Source organism: Alexandromys fortis, unplaced genomic scaffold (genome assembly GCF_014885135.2).
Source record: "Alexandromys fortis isolate MF-2015 unplaced genomic scaffold, M_Fortis_MF-2015_v1.1 scaffold_306, whole genome shotgun sequence".
NCBI classification, from domain to species: Eukaryota; Metazoa; Chordata; class Mammalia; order Rodentia; family Cricetidae; genus Alexandromys; species Alexandromys fortis.
In genome coordinates, this window is record NW_026068196.1 from 236,948 (window position 1) to 251,756 (window position 14,809).

The following is a 14,809-nucleotide window of genomic DNA, read 5'->3' on the forward strand; positions in this document are numbered from 1 at the left end:
CTCAGTGCCCCATTTTATAATTGGGTTGATTAGCCTTTTACGGTCTAGTTTCTTGAGTTCTTTATATATTTTGGAGATCAGACCTTTGTCAGTTGTGGGGTTGGTGAAGATTTTCTCCCAGTCAGTGGATTGCCTTTCTGTCTTAGCGACAGTGTCCTTTGCTTTACAGAAGCTTCTCAGTCTCAGGAGGTCCCATTTATTCAACGAGGCCCTTACTGTCTGTGCTGCTGGAGTTATACGTAGAAAGTGGTCTCCTGTGCCCACGTGTTGTATAGTACTTCCCACTTTCTCTTCAATCAGGTTCAGTGTGTTTGGACTGATATTGAGGTCTTTAATCCACTTGGACTTGAGTTTTGTGCATGGTGATAGATATGGATCTATTTTCATTCTTCTACAGCTTGACATCCAGTTATGCCAGCACCATTTGTTGAAGATGCTTTCTTTCTTCCATTGTATAGTTTTAGCTCCTTTGTCAAAAATCAGGTGTTCATAGGTTTGTGGATTAATATCTGGGTCTTCGATTTGATTCCATTGGATGACTTCTGTTTTTATGCTAATACCAAGCTGTTTTCAGTACTGTAGCTCTGTAATAGTGTTTGAAGTCAGGGATGGTAATGCCTCCAGAAGATCCTTTATTGTATAGGATCGTTTTGGCTGTCCTGGGTCTTTTGTTTTTCCATATTAAGTTGATTATTGTTCTCTCAAGGTCTGTGAAGAATTTTGTTGGGATTTTGATGGGAATTGCGTTGAATTTATAGATTGCCTTTGGTAGAATTGTCATTTTTATTATGTTGATTCTACCCATCCAAGAGCATGGGATATTCCTCCATTTTCTGGTATCCTTTTCAATTTCTTTCTTCAAGACTTAAAGTTCTTGTCAAATAGATCTTTCACTTCCTTGGTTAGAGTTACCCCAAGATATTTTATGCTATTTGTGGCTATCATGAAAGGTGAAGTTTCTTTGATTTCTCTTTGCTTCTCTATCCTTTGTGTATAGGAGGGCTACTAATTTTTTTGAGTTGATCTTGTATCCTGCTACATCACTGAAGGTATTTATCAGCTGTAGGAGTTCTTTGGTAGAGTTTTTGGTGTCATTGATTTACACTATCATATCATCTGCAAAGAATGAAAGTTTAACTTCTTCCTTTCCAATTCGAATCCCCTTGATCTCCTTATGTTGTCTTATTGCTATTGCTAGAACTTCAAGCACTATATTGAAGAGGTATGGAGAGAGTGGGCAGCCTTGTCGTGTTCCTGAGTTTAGTGGGATGGCTTTGAGTTTCTCTCCGTTTAATTTGATGTTAGCTGTCGGCTTGCTGTAAATAGCTTTTATTATATTTAGGTATAACCCTTTTATCCTTAATCTCTCCAAGACCTTTATCATAAAGGGGTGTTGAATTTTGTCGAATGCTTTTTCAGCGGGGTGATGAGAACAGGAGAATTCTAGGAAGGAGGAAGCCCATTCCTCCCACTCCGGCCCAGACCATGGAAGAAGGAATATGTGACCTGCCCCGCTGAAAAAGGTACTGAGCCATGTGGCTAGTATCGATAAGAATAATTGGTTTATATAAGTTATAAGAGCTAATGCAAAGCCTGAGCTAATGGGCCAATCAGTTTATAATTAATGCAGACTCTGTGTGTGAATGATTTTGGAGCTTACCGGCTGTGGGAACTGGGCAGGACAGAAACCCCAACAAGCTGGCCCCTCATGTTACAGAATGGTGCCTAACCTAATGTTACATTCCTCTGAGGAGTCGTGCCTTAGATGGGGGGAGGGTGGAAGGGATGGGAACTGGGATTGGTATGTAAAATGAAAAAGGATAGTTTTTATAAAAATAACGAGTTTGAGTCTGGCATTTCTCAGGCGCTGCTAGAGCTGGAAATGAACTCGGATCTCAAGACGCAGCTGCGGGGGCTCAACATCATTGCGGCCAAGGAAATTGAAGTTGGTGGTGGCCGGAAAGCCATCATAATTTTTGTGCCAGTTCCTCAGCTGAAATCCTTCCAAAAAATCCAAGTCTGGCTGGTTCGTGAATTGGAGAAAAAGTTCATTGAGGAACACGTAGTCTTCATTGCTCAGAGGAGGATTCTGCCCAAACCAATTCGGAAAAGCAGTACGAAAAATAAGCAGAAGTGCCCCAGAAGCCGCAGTGCACGACGCCATCCTTGAGGACTTGGTCTTCCCGAGTGAGACTGTGGACAAGAGGATCCGTGTGAAACGGGACGGCAGCCGGCTCATAAAGGTTCATTTAGACAAAGCACAGCAGAACAACGTGGAGCACAAGTTGGAAACTTTTTTTCTGGTGTGTATAAGAAGCTCACGGGCAAGGATGTTAATTCTGAATTCCCCGAGTTTCAGTTGTAAAGAAAATGACTGAATAAAGTGTCATTCGAAAAAAAAAAACCAGAAAAAAAGAAATTATAAAGTTACAAAGATGAATGTCCTTTCTTTCCCTTTCATCTGTCCATAGGAATGCTGGGATTACAATGTAAGCTACCATGTCTGACTTGTACACGTGTTCTGGGGTACGAACTCAGGTCCTCATTCTGGAGCTGCAGGCAGTTTAATCACTGACCCCTGTCTCCAGTTCCACTGCAGTAGTCCGGTATCCCTGTTCCTGGTGTATTTTTCCACACAGTAGCTAGAGTAATTCTTTTCAAACACAGATTTCTTCTTTCTTATACTTCTTATAGACTTGGTTGAGAACACTTAGGAAAAAATCAGACCCAGGAAAAGTCTATATAACTAAGTTCTAGTTCTGTTTAGTTTCCTGTTTTCTTATACGGCAGCTATTTTAACTGCCTCATCATAGTTTTTGAGCAAGGTCTTATGTCAAGCTGGTCTCAGACATGGTATATATAGGCCAAAGATGACCTTGAATTTCTGATCCTCCATTTCTACTTGGGATTACAGGCGGCATGTGATACCACACTTGGCTTATGTGGTACTCAGTGGTTTGTGTATACTAGGGAAGCACTGTATCAACTAAGTTACAGTACCTATTTAAAAAGTTGGGCATGACCATGAACAACTACACCCTCAATCCTAGGTAGAGGATGAGGAGACAGAATGATCCCTGAGGTTTCCTGGCCAGTTGATCTAGTCAAAATAGTAAGCTGTAGGTTCAATCAGAAACTCCGTGCTTTGCAAACCAGGTGGAGTTCCAATGAGGAAGAACCCAGGTATCACCTCCAGCTTCTACATCTGTGGGCACACATGTGCACACAAAGAATTATGTACACTTTCATAACACATACACATACAAAGCGATAACAAGGAGAGCCAAAAACCCTTGGAATCAAAAGACTGGCAGTTGTACACACAAGGGGAAACCATGGTTCTTCCAAACTTTACATCCAGTGTCGATATTGATACGGGAATCACTTCTCAGGCTAGCACTGCAGCAGAAACCAATTTCACTGCTCCCCTTATTCAGAGTATTATAGCCAGAGAGAGGCAGCCTACTGTTTGAGACTGAACTATTTGGGTTCTTGAAAATCAGGTAATAATAATAATCAGGGAGTCTTGCATCAGCTTTGGGTGTTGGGAGAGAGTTATAAATATCAGTCTTTCTTTGTGTGTACTTGTTTCTGTACATGAGTGTGTACAAATGTGTATGGAGATTGTAGGTTTCTATCAGGTGTCTTCCTTAGTCACTTGACACAATATATTTGAGACAGGCTGTTTCACGGAACCTGGAGTACACTGATTGAGCTAGTTGGCTTTCTTGTAAGTTGTAGGTGTCCTCTTGCTTTTATTTCTCTCCTGTACTTGGGTTTCTAGTACATGCTACTTTTTACATTAGGGGCTTGGCAGCAAACAGAGTTCCACTTGCTTTCACTGTACTAATTGAGCTACATCTTCAGTACCCAAATTAGTATTTTGTAGGAAGAAGACCAGAAATTGTCCTGCAAAGAAGATTAACTAGGTGTAATATTATGCTGTGGAGGCTCCTGTGGTCAGGGCCTTGTCATTGTGTGGAGATTGTGGAGTCCCATAAACCAGTGACTCTTATGGAGAATTAGAGCTAAACGCCCGTGATAGTCTGGTTGCCTAAAACTCTACCTTTCTTGTGACCCTTATAGCCATAGGTGGTTTGCAGTTAAGCAGTGTCTGCAAACACTGAGAGGTGCAGGCATATTGACTGATTCTCTAGGGTGTTTCAGTACTAAGATCAATGCTATCCTTGCCTCTCAGCACTCGAGAGACACCTCCTTCAGAGATGTTTACTTAGACAATGTCAAAGGGTTGCATGGAAAGAGTCAAGAGAGAGATAGAGATATATTCCAAAACAAGAAAACATGACTCTAGCAATGATTCATCATGGTTAATTGATCCCTAGTTAGAATACTCCTGTGTTATCCCCAGGGCTAACTCTTCCCAGATACTTTATTCCCCTGACTCCACAAACAAACTTGAAGTAAAATCTTAGGTGATTCATTTCTCAATGTGCAGAGCACATAATAGTTGTCGTCTAGGGTAGGAGTTCCCAGGAGAGGTCCAGAAGGCAGCCTTTGTGGGAAAGTCCCTATGCTGTCAATTTAGTGTTGTCATCTTGGCCCAGCTGGCATTACAGGTCCTTTGCTTGGAGAGGTCTCTTTTCTCATAGATGGCTTTCCTCTTTGCTCTTGTCTGGCTCACCAAAGGCCATTTCAATTCTGGTGTCTTCAGTGACCTTTATAGAATCAGAAATGGTCTTCATCAATGAATCTGCTGATTTCGACTTCAATAACAGAAGTGGAGTATCCATTTATATATAATACAGAGAGCTTTAGGAATCCAAAGAGCAGAGAAAGCCAAATCCTAATTTTTCTTGGCTTTTGAAATTGATGATCGAAACTGTATTGCAGTCTTGGAAATCTTTCCTGCTCATCCTCTTGAGCTGGGATAGAAAGCTGTCTAGAGTAGAGGTTTTGATTCAGAGAGAACTCTCAGAATGGTTGTACTACTGAACTAGCATAATTTGCATAAGATCACTGCTGTGTCTTTCCTGGCAATAGTCTGTCTGATAGGGATACAGACCTGAGCAAGACTGTGGTGCAATTTGTTGGCAGAGTTCAGAATGTGAACACAGGCTGTGAGATTCCTGTTGTTCCTGTGGTGCTGCTTTTGGGGTAATTAATGCAACTTCCTAGCAAGTGAATATGTCCAGGGTTAGAGAAGGCAGAGTGATGTGCACTAAAGGGAAGGGCTGCTTTACAGAATAGTAGCCAACGTGTTTGTGTGTCAGCGTGGACTCTCCTTCTAGCTCCATTGTACACATATGCTTGTTCTGACCCCTGGTCTCTGTTGAGGAAATTCCAGGTATGATAATGTTTGGATTGCAGTATCCCGGAAACCTTTACTAGTAATTTGATGAATGTCAGCAATCCCTTAAGTCACAGGGTGTCACTGATAGAGCACAAGAAGACAACCTTCATATAAATCAGAGAAAAACATCTTCAAAGATCCCAAAGTAGATTAGAGAAATGTCAGTAACTTCCTAGAGGAATCAAGGAGCCAGATAATGCAGTGCTTTTGATAAGGGTATCCATAGAGACTATTGGCTGGACACTGATGTGGTAAGTGATTGATAAGTATGTGTGTTTGTACATCTCCCAGCTGCTGAAGCAATCAGAGATAGCAAGGAGAACTTCATTTATGCCTCTAAAATTATTTCATTAAATATTTATTTTTTTAAACTAATTAATTAATTTGTGTGTGAATGACCTGCCACCGCTATTTGTATGGAGTTCAGAAGATAACCTGTAGGATTTAGTTTTTTTCTTTCATCATTTGAACCCTATGGTTTGAATTCAGTTTGTCAAGCTTGGAGAATTCTTCCTTCATCAAAGAACCAACTTACTGGACTTAAAGTTCGTATGTAAATTCACATAGAATGAGACTGAAATACCCATTTAAGTGATAGATGTAAAGATGAGATGTTGTTCTGCCTTGGTTAACATATGGTCTCAGAAATATGTTTCTTCATTGGTTCAATTAATCTTTGAAGAATGTATTTAGTTATAAGTTCTTTGCTTGAAAACAACCTGGAATGTGTGATGATCCTGTAGAACTTTAGTACGTGTTGTATGAGACTCTTCCCCAGCGAGATAGGACAAACACAGCATCTACTCACCCCAAATCCATGACAGTTTGATGTAATGATTATAGCAAAGTTCAATTTGGTGAAGCAAGCATTTTATTAAGTATGGGGAGTGGTTACTTCAGGAGCATGGTGAATTCAAAAGTAGCTGCATCACGGAAGAGCCAACCTGAAAACTCAGAATGATTCATGTGAACTACAAAACCCTGGAGTTCTTTGCATGCCCTGCAGCCAGCCCCATGCGTAGGAGAGTCTCTTCTTGGTAGCATTGCTTGTGAGAGTCTCCTCTCCAGTTACTCTTCTGTTTCCACATCTTTGGGAAGGAACCCTCAAGACTCTTGAAAGTTTCATGTTTCCTAAATGTGTGAAGTTTGTTTACTTCCTGTTTCAGGAGCATGTTCCTATCCTTCATGATTTAGGGAGTGTTGCACTCAGGAGGACATTGTAAAAAATACAAAAGGGTGGTGGAAAGCCTAAGAAAGATAGGGTACTACTTGTAAAATCAATTTAGATTTCTTTGTGTTATGCTTCACCAAGGCAATTCAGCAATCAATCTTATTAGTATTCATATGAGAACTAGATAAATTATGGATAGGAAATCTTGGCTGATGTATATCTACAATCCTTATTTCTTCTGTCCATGATACACAATTTGGTGGGCACAAATACATGCAGAAGGTATCTCCTGCTTGTCTTCTGGGGAGTCTGCACAGAGTGGCTTCATTATGATTTCTCTTACTACTCATTTACTACTCATTTGTGTTTCTTTGAAATAGTGGTTCTCAATCTGTGAGTCACAGCCAATAATATTTACATTATAGTTCTCAACAGTAGCAAAATTATAGTTAGTAATTAGCAATGAAAATAATTTTATGTTTGGGGGTCACCAAATATGAAGAACTGTACAAAGGGCTGCAGCACTGGGAAGGTTGAGAACTACAACTTTAAACTGCAGTTGAGTCTACATGAGAACAATATGAAATACAGTGACTCTTCCTTAAGGAACAAAGACTTAATAATCTTTTAGGAAAAGAAGGATTCACAAACAGCACCCTTCCACTATTCCATATTTATGTACTATGTATCTTGATCACACCCAGCCGGATTTCTTTCTCCCATTCTCCCATCATGTTTCTCTCTCACCTTCAAGTGCTCTTCCTCCCTTTTATTGGTAGCTTACTCAGTCTGGGTCACATTCCTTGATGGAATGGTGATCCTAACAGCAGTGAGTTCAAGATTTCAGTGGCCAATGCTCTGTCAAGAAGACAGCATTTCATCTCCATTAATATCCGATAATTCCATAGAAGCCTCAAGGATCAACCTTGGGTAGTCAGGCATGCATGGCACCTTGCATTTTACTTGGCGAGATGTCACCTCAGCTCCCATGTTGGGCTTTCTATACAGTGTACAAAATCTGGAACTTCACAGTGATGATGACTTTCAAGAAAGTGTTGTAGGTTTCTCTTCTTAAAATATCACTTGGATAACTAGAGTTGTTTATCAACTAGAATTAGGTAGACGTCTACAAATTATTCATATGTTGCCTAGTACTATATCCAATGGATATATACAAAGACATTTGAAGTATGTAAAATAAAGTGAAAAAATTCTTCACATTTTTCCTGAGAAAGGAAGTGCTCACTGTGAAGTTGTGTTTCTGCATCACACTCCACTCTTCTGCTTCTCTCAGAGGATGAGGAAATGATGTGGAGGTGGAACCAGACGTCTCTGGAAGACTTCATCCTTCAAGGGCTCTTTGATGACTCCTTCAACCACCTTTGTCTTTTCCTCCTGATCATGCTGGTGTTCCTTACTGCAGTGAGTGGCAACAGCCTCACCATCCTCCTCATCTGCGCTGACCCCCGTCTTCACACACCAATGTACTTCCTGCTCAGCCAGCTGTCCCTCATGGATCTGATGCATGTCTCCACAACCATTCCCAAGATGGCGACCAACTACCTGTCTGGCAAGAAGTCCATCTCATTTGTGGGCTGTGCCATCCAGCATTTCATGTATCTGTCTCTTGGTGGTGCAGAGTGTATCCTCCTGGCTCTCATGTCTTATGACCGTTATGTTGCCATCTGTCACCCCTTACATTACACTGTGCTCATGAGCAGAAAAGTAGGGGTGATGATGGCTGTCATATCATGGTTGAGTGGATCTGTGGACTCCCTAATCCACACATCCATCTTGATGAGCTTCCCTTTCTGTGGTTCGAGAACCATCCAGCACTTCTACTGTGAATTTCCAGCTGTTTTGAAGTTGGTGTGTGGGAACATCACTCTGTATGAGACCATAGTGTACATCTGTAGTGTTGTCCTTCTTCTCCTCCCCATCATTCTTGTCTCCACATCCTATGGACTCATTCTGCACAGTGTCATGCAGATGCGCTCAGCTGGGAGTAAAAGAAATGCCTTTGCTACATGCAGCTCTCATCTCATTGTGGTTTCTCTTTGGTTTGGTGCTAGTATGTTTACCTATATGAGACCCCGATCCCAGCGCACTCCATTGCAAGACAAAGTGGGTTCTGTTTTCTATAGCATCATTACTCCCACCCTGAATCCCCTGATTTATACTCTCAGGAACAAGGATGTTGCTAAGGCTCTGAAAAAAGTGTTGAGGAGAGATCTTTTCACCTAGTGATCATGGTTATAGTTTTCTAGAATATATACTTGAGTATGATATGTCTTGAACTGATTTAAGCAAATTCCCAATGCTTTTTGACTAGTGCACAAATAACATGGATCCTAATCTAATATGATATCCATCATTGAAACTGATAGAATAGCTGTGCTGCCATCTTGGACCCTTTACCTAAACTTTTGTTTCTAAGAACAGCACAGAGTGTTCTAGAAAACATCTCAAGTGCTTGAAAATCAACCAAACCACCATTGTAATCCTCTCCCAGGTATAGAACCTTGGCCACCTGTGCACACATACAGTCCCTTTTCCTCCCCAATCTTTTAACTCAATAAAACTGATCAAAAAAAAAAAAAAACTGATCTAATGGGAGCTCACCAAGGCCAGCTGGACTTGGATTGAATGAGCATGTGATCACACCGGACTCTCTGAATGTGGCTGACAATGAGGGCTGACTGAGAAGCCACGGACAATGGCACTGGGTTTTGATTCTACTGCACGGACTGGCTTTGTGGGAGCCTAGTCCTTTTGGATGCTCACCTTCCTAGACCTGGATGGACGGGGGATGACCTTGGACTTCCCACAGGGAAGGGAAGCCTGATTTCTCTTAGGACTGGAGAGGGAGGGGAAGGGAGATTTGGGGAGTGGGAGGGAATTGGGAGGAGGTGGAAATTTTTAATAAATTAATAAAAACTTTTTGGGAAGTTAGGTTTATCTTTTCTCCTCCCCCCTCTCTGTCTCTGTCTCTCTCATTTTTTCTCTCTCTCTATTCTCTTTCTCTTGTGTGTATGTGTTTGAGACAGGGTTTTGCTATATAGTCCTGGCTTTTCTTGAACTTACTAAGTAGACCAGGCTGGCCTGCAACTCATAGAAGTATGCCTTTTTCTGCCAAAAAACATGAGAGATTAAAGACCTGTGCCACCACATCCGGCTCTTGCAGAATCGTGATTGTAATGGTTGTGCCATTCTCAGAAGATAGCATTTGCAACACTTTCCCACATCTTTTGGCTCTCACCCCTACCCTTTTCCTTTCTTATATGATGTTTACTAAGTCTTGTTAGGTGTTGAATAAATGTCCTTTTTGAGATTGAGCAATGAACTGTCACTCATTCTCAGCCCCCAAGTAGTTTATTCACTGTGATTCATTGCAGAAAGCTTCTCTGACTAAGGTGGGCAGTAAAGTTTTTTTTTTTTTGTGGGCATAAACATAAACATAAATATTGAGAAGGCAGTCTGGGTCAGAAATTCTATTCTTTTCTAATTCACTTCCCCCATATATATCCAGTTTCTTTAATATAAGATGCTATCTTAACTGTTATTCAGATCCTCTATGTTTGATAAGAGAATGACAAGCTGAGTATGGTAGTGCATGCCTTTAATTGCAAGACTTCTGATGCAGAGGCAAGTACATGTGAGCTGTAGCCTGGACTACATAGTGGATTCCTGGCTAGATAAGTGTATATCTTGAGGCTCTGTCTCAAAAAAGATACATGATAAAGCGAATCAAGAAAATATAAAATTGTTTACAATATTAATATTCATAAGAGAATTATGAAAACATGCTTATGGCTTTTATTCTTACATGTATACAGATGATCATGGATGGCATTTATTTTAAACATTTTTATTCATGTGTGTGTGTGTGGGCTCATATGTTTGAAAGAGCCTAAGGAGGCCGTAAGACTGGGTCTTGGTTTGCCTGGAGCTGTTGGTTGTGACCTGACTGATATGGATTTTGGGAAATGAGCTCTGGTCCTCTGTAACAGTAGAAAGTGTTCTTATCTATAGAGCTATCTCTCCAGAAACCCCCTTTTTGTAGATTAATTTTTAAAATTTAAGCAATATATGTACATACATTTATATACATACCTATGTGTGTATGCATGTATCAGTAGTCCCTCTACCCATTCCATATTTATTTTGTCCACAATTGATCATGGTTTCTTGACTAATAAGGTGACTCAAATCCAGATTTCTTAGGTATCTGGGCAATTCACATTCAAGTGTGAATTGTGGTTAAGCTTTCTATTTTTTGTTTTTATGTGTGTATGTGTATATATTTGCACGTGTGTGGATATACATGTGTGTAGCAAGGAGAGGGGGCCCTTTTTTTTTTTGTCTTGGATGCTCAGCTAGCTTACATCTGAAACAATCACACAGAAACTGTATTCATTTAAACACTGCCTGGCCCATTAGCTCTAACTTCTTTTTGGCTAATTCTTACATCTCAATTTAACCCATTTCTGTCAATCTGTGTATCACCATGTGACTGTGGCTTACGGCAAGATTCTAACCAGTATCTGTCTTAGGCAGGAGATCCATGGCATCTGCTACTCTGCCCTTCTTCTCAGCATTCAGTTCTTTCTATTCCGCCTACCTAAGTTGTGCCCTATCAACTAGGCCATGGCAGTTTCTTTATTCATTATCTAGTAAAAGCAACACACAAACAGAAATAACTCCTACACCACATGTGTGTTTGTATGTGCTTGTGGAGGCCCAAGGTCGATGTTGGGAGTCATCTGCATCTGCTCTTGCACATTACTCATTGAGGCAAGGTGTCTCATTCAAAGTCAGAGCTTGGCAATATGGCTAGTCTTGTTGGCTAGCTCTGGGGATCTCTCAGCTCCACTTTCAGGGGTGGTAGCTTAGTTGGTAATTGCTTACTGTGCAAGCATGAGCGGAATCCTATTCCCAGAACTAATATAAAAAGTCCAACCTGGTGTTGAAATAGGAGCGGCAGGGCTGCGTCCCTGGCACCCAGCCGCCGCATGGCTAGCTTATGCCCAGAAATAATTACACGGAAACTGTATTCTTTCAAACACTGCCTGGCCCGGCTAGTTCCAGCTTCTTATTGGCTAGCTCTTACATATTGTTCTAACCCATTTCTAATATTCTGTGTAGCCCACGAGCTGGCTTACCAGGGAGGATCTTAACCTGTGTCTGTCTGGAGCGGGAGAATCATGGCGACTCCTCCACTAAGCTTCTTTCTCCCAGAATTCTCTTCTGTCTACTCCGCCTACCTAATTTTCTGTCCTATGAGGGCCGAGGCAGTTTCTTTATTAATAAGAAATCACTCCCACATCATTTTCCCTTTTTCTGTTTAAACAAAAAAGAAAGGCTTTAACTTTAACATAGTAAAATTACATATAACAAAACAGTTATCAAGTAAAAGTTACAATAATCTGTATCATAACTAAGGAAAACTATAACTATAACTAACTATTCTTAACTCCATCAAAGAATCCAGAAAGATACAATATTACCTAAGTAAGTAAGAAGTAAGCAACTTTCAAACTCTAGAAATGACAGAGACATCTCGCTGCCTGGACAGTCACCCAAAGTTCCTCTGTACCGTTGGGGCATCCATCTTCAGCCTACAGGCCCATAGTTTCCAGAAGACATTTCCACAAAGCAGGAAATTTCAAAGGCAGTCACTATCTGCTTGTCCTGAAGAATGTCTTGCAGACTCCTTCATGAATCAGGAACCCCGAAAGATCATCTCGGGCCGGCGCTGTGGTGATCGCGTCCGCCCAGGACCTGCTGTAGGCGCTGCGGGCTAACGAGCAGTGGGGGCAAATGTGCCCCACGTTGATGCGCCAACCTGGTTATATAACCTCTTAATCCTAGTGTTGTAGAAGTGGAGACAAGCTGATGCCTCTGGCTCCTATTCTTGCCAGTCTGTCTTAATGGGCAGTTTTAGGTCAGGGAGGCTCAAAGAGGGTGGGTGGTTCCAGAAGAGCAAGACCCAAGGTTGAACTCTAGTCTACACCCCCCCCCAACAGAGAGAGAAAGAGAGAGAGAGAGAGAGAGAATAAATAGTAATCCACTGGTAGAGACATAAGCAGAGTAGGCAGAGAGACAGCGAATTAAAAAGGCAAAGAAAACAAATAAAGGCCAGGGGAACTAAAAAAATGGTATGGTAGTGAAACAGGGGTCTTTTACAATTAATGTTTTTATTAATTTAAAATAGGTAGTGCATGCCAAAAGAGAGTGTCAAATTGGGCCAATGTGGCTGTCTGAATAGGATTGTCCTTCATAGACTCATGTCTTTGAGTAATTGACTCATAATTTGTAACAGTATTAGGAGGTATGGCCTTGTTATACTAGGTATGGCTTTGTTGGAGGAAGTGTGTCACTGTGAGGGTGGGCTTTCAGGTCTCATATAGTCAAGCCATGCCCAATGTGGCACCCAGTTCACTTCCTGTTTCCTATGGATGAAGATGTAGAACTCTCAGCTTCTTTGTGAGCACCATGTTTGCCTGTATACCACCATGTGTACTAGGATGATAATGGACTAAACCTCTGAAACTGTAAATCACCCCCATTTCAATGTTTTTGTTTATAAGAGTTGTCTTGATCATGATGTCTTTTCACAGCAATAGAAACCTTAACTAAGACAGATGCATTGTTTCTTATTGAAAGTGTGTAGATTAAAACAAGTTTTAGAAGAACGGGTGAATGTGAGCCAACAGGATGGTTCAAAATAAAAATGTGCTTGCTTCAAAGGTGCTGACAGTTCATGTTTGATCCTAAGAATGCACATGGTCTGAGGGGGAGAATCGACTTTTGACAGCTGTTTTCTGATTTCCACATGTATGCGGTAGCACTTGCCTACACAGACACACATGCACAATGTAATAAATAAAGAAAAAATGATAGATTATATGAAAGCCATATTTATACACCTTTAGTTTGTTTGACAAGAATTCAGAGAGGGGAGGAGGTGATGTCTCAGTGGTAAAGGAATCTTGCTATAAGCCTAATGACATGAGTTCAATCTGCAGGACCCACATGACGAACAGTTCTCCTTTGACCTCTAAATACACAATACAAATAAAATCAATGAAAGCTCATTCTTATGGAAATGAATTCAGAGAGAATGAATAACATATTTTTTATATTTTATTTTGAGGCAGGGTATCACCATGCTTCTTTGGGTAGTTTGGCACTCACTATGTAGACCAGGCCTGCTCGATCTCAGAGATCAACTGGCTTTGACCCACAGAGTATTGTGGTCAAAGGGATGCACCACCATGCCTGGCCATGTTTTGTGTGTTCTCAGTGAAAACATGAATGCACAGTGTTTATAATGCATATTAAGTCACAAAGATTCGTATTGTCTGTCTTCAATCAAGTGCTTCAGTGGGTTTCTTGGATTTGCCTTTATAAAATCTCCCATCCTTTTTTTTTTCCCAGATGGATTTGTTCATTTATTTGTGTTTGGTGGTTCTACAGCTCAAACTCTTCCACCTCGGACTCCCCTTATTTCCTTCTAGCCAGGCCTACCTCCATCTCTCTCCGCACCCCAAACTTCGTGTCCTTTTCTTTTTCTTAAATTTATTTATTTAATAAAGATTTCTGTCTCTCCCCCACCGCCGCCTCCCATTTCCCTCCCCGTCCCCCAATCAAGTCCCCCTCCCTCGTCAGCCCAAAGAGCAATCAGGGTTCCCTGCCCTGTGGGAAGTCCAAGGACCACCCACCTCCATCCAGGTCTAGTAAGGTGAGCATCCACGAAACTGCCTAGGCTCCCACGAAACCAATAGGTCCAGTAGAATCAAAAACCCGTTGCCATTGTTCTTGAGGTCTCAGTAGTCCTCCTTGTCCGCTATGTTCAGCGAGACCAGTTTTGACCCAGGCTTTTTCAGACCCAGGCCAGCTGGCCTTGGTGAGTTCCTGATAGAACATCCCCATTGTCTCAGTGTATGGGTGCACCCCTCGCGGTCCTGAGTTCCTTGCTTGTGCTCTCTCTCCTTCTGCTCCTGATTTGGACCCTGAGATTTCTGTCCGGTGCTCCATTGTGGGTCTCTGTCTCTGTCTCCTTTCATCGCCTGATGAAGGTTAGTATTCAGGAGGATAACTATGTTTTTCTTTGGGTTCTCCTTCTTATTTAGCTTCTCTAAGAACCCGAATTATAGGCTCAATGTCCTTTATTTATGGCTAGAAACCAAATATGAGTGAGTACATCCCATGTTCCTCTTTTTGGGTCTGGCTTACCTCACTCAGGATAGTGTTTTCTACTTCCATCCATTTGCATGCAAACTTCAAGAAGTCCTTGTTTTTTACTGCTGAGTAGTACTCTAACA

General features: G+C 41.4%; 1 protein-coding gene and 1 pseudogene across 1 annotated transcript; both read left to right on the forward strand.

Moving 5' to 3' along the window:
• LOC126493012 (40S ribosomal protein S7-like) overlaps nucleotides 1-2,365 on the forward strand; it is an 11,712-nt pseudogene extending 9,347 nt beyond the window's left edge.
• A 5,422-nt stretch (nucleotides 2,366-7,787) lies between these two features.
• Nucleotides 7,788-8,726, forward strand: LOC126493013 (olfactory receptor 2AE1-like). The gene has a single exon (XM_050129756.1). It carries the CDS (start codon nucleotides 7,788-7,790, stop codon nucleotides 8,724-8,726), a length of 939 nt encoding a protein of 312 aa, XP_049985713.1.
• Nucleotides 8,727-14,809: the final 6,083 nt, after the last annotated feature.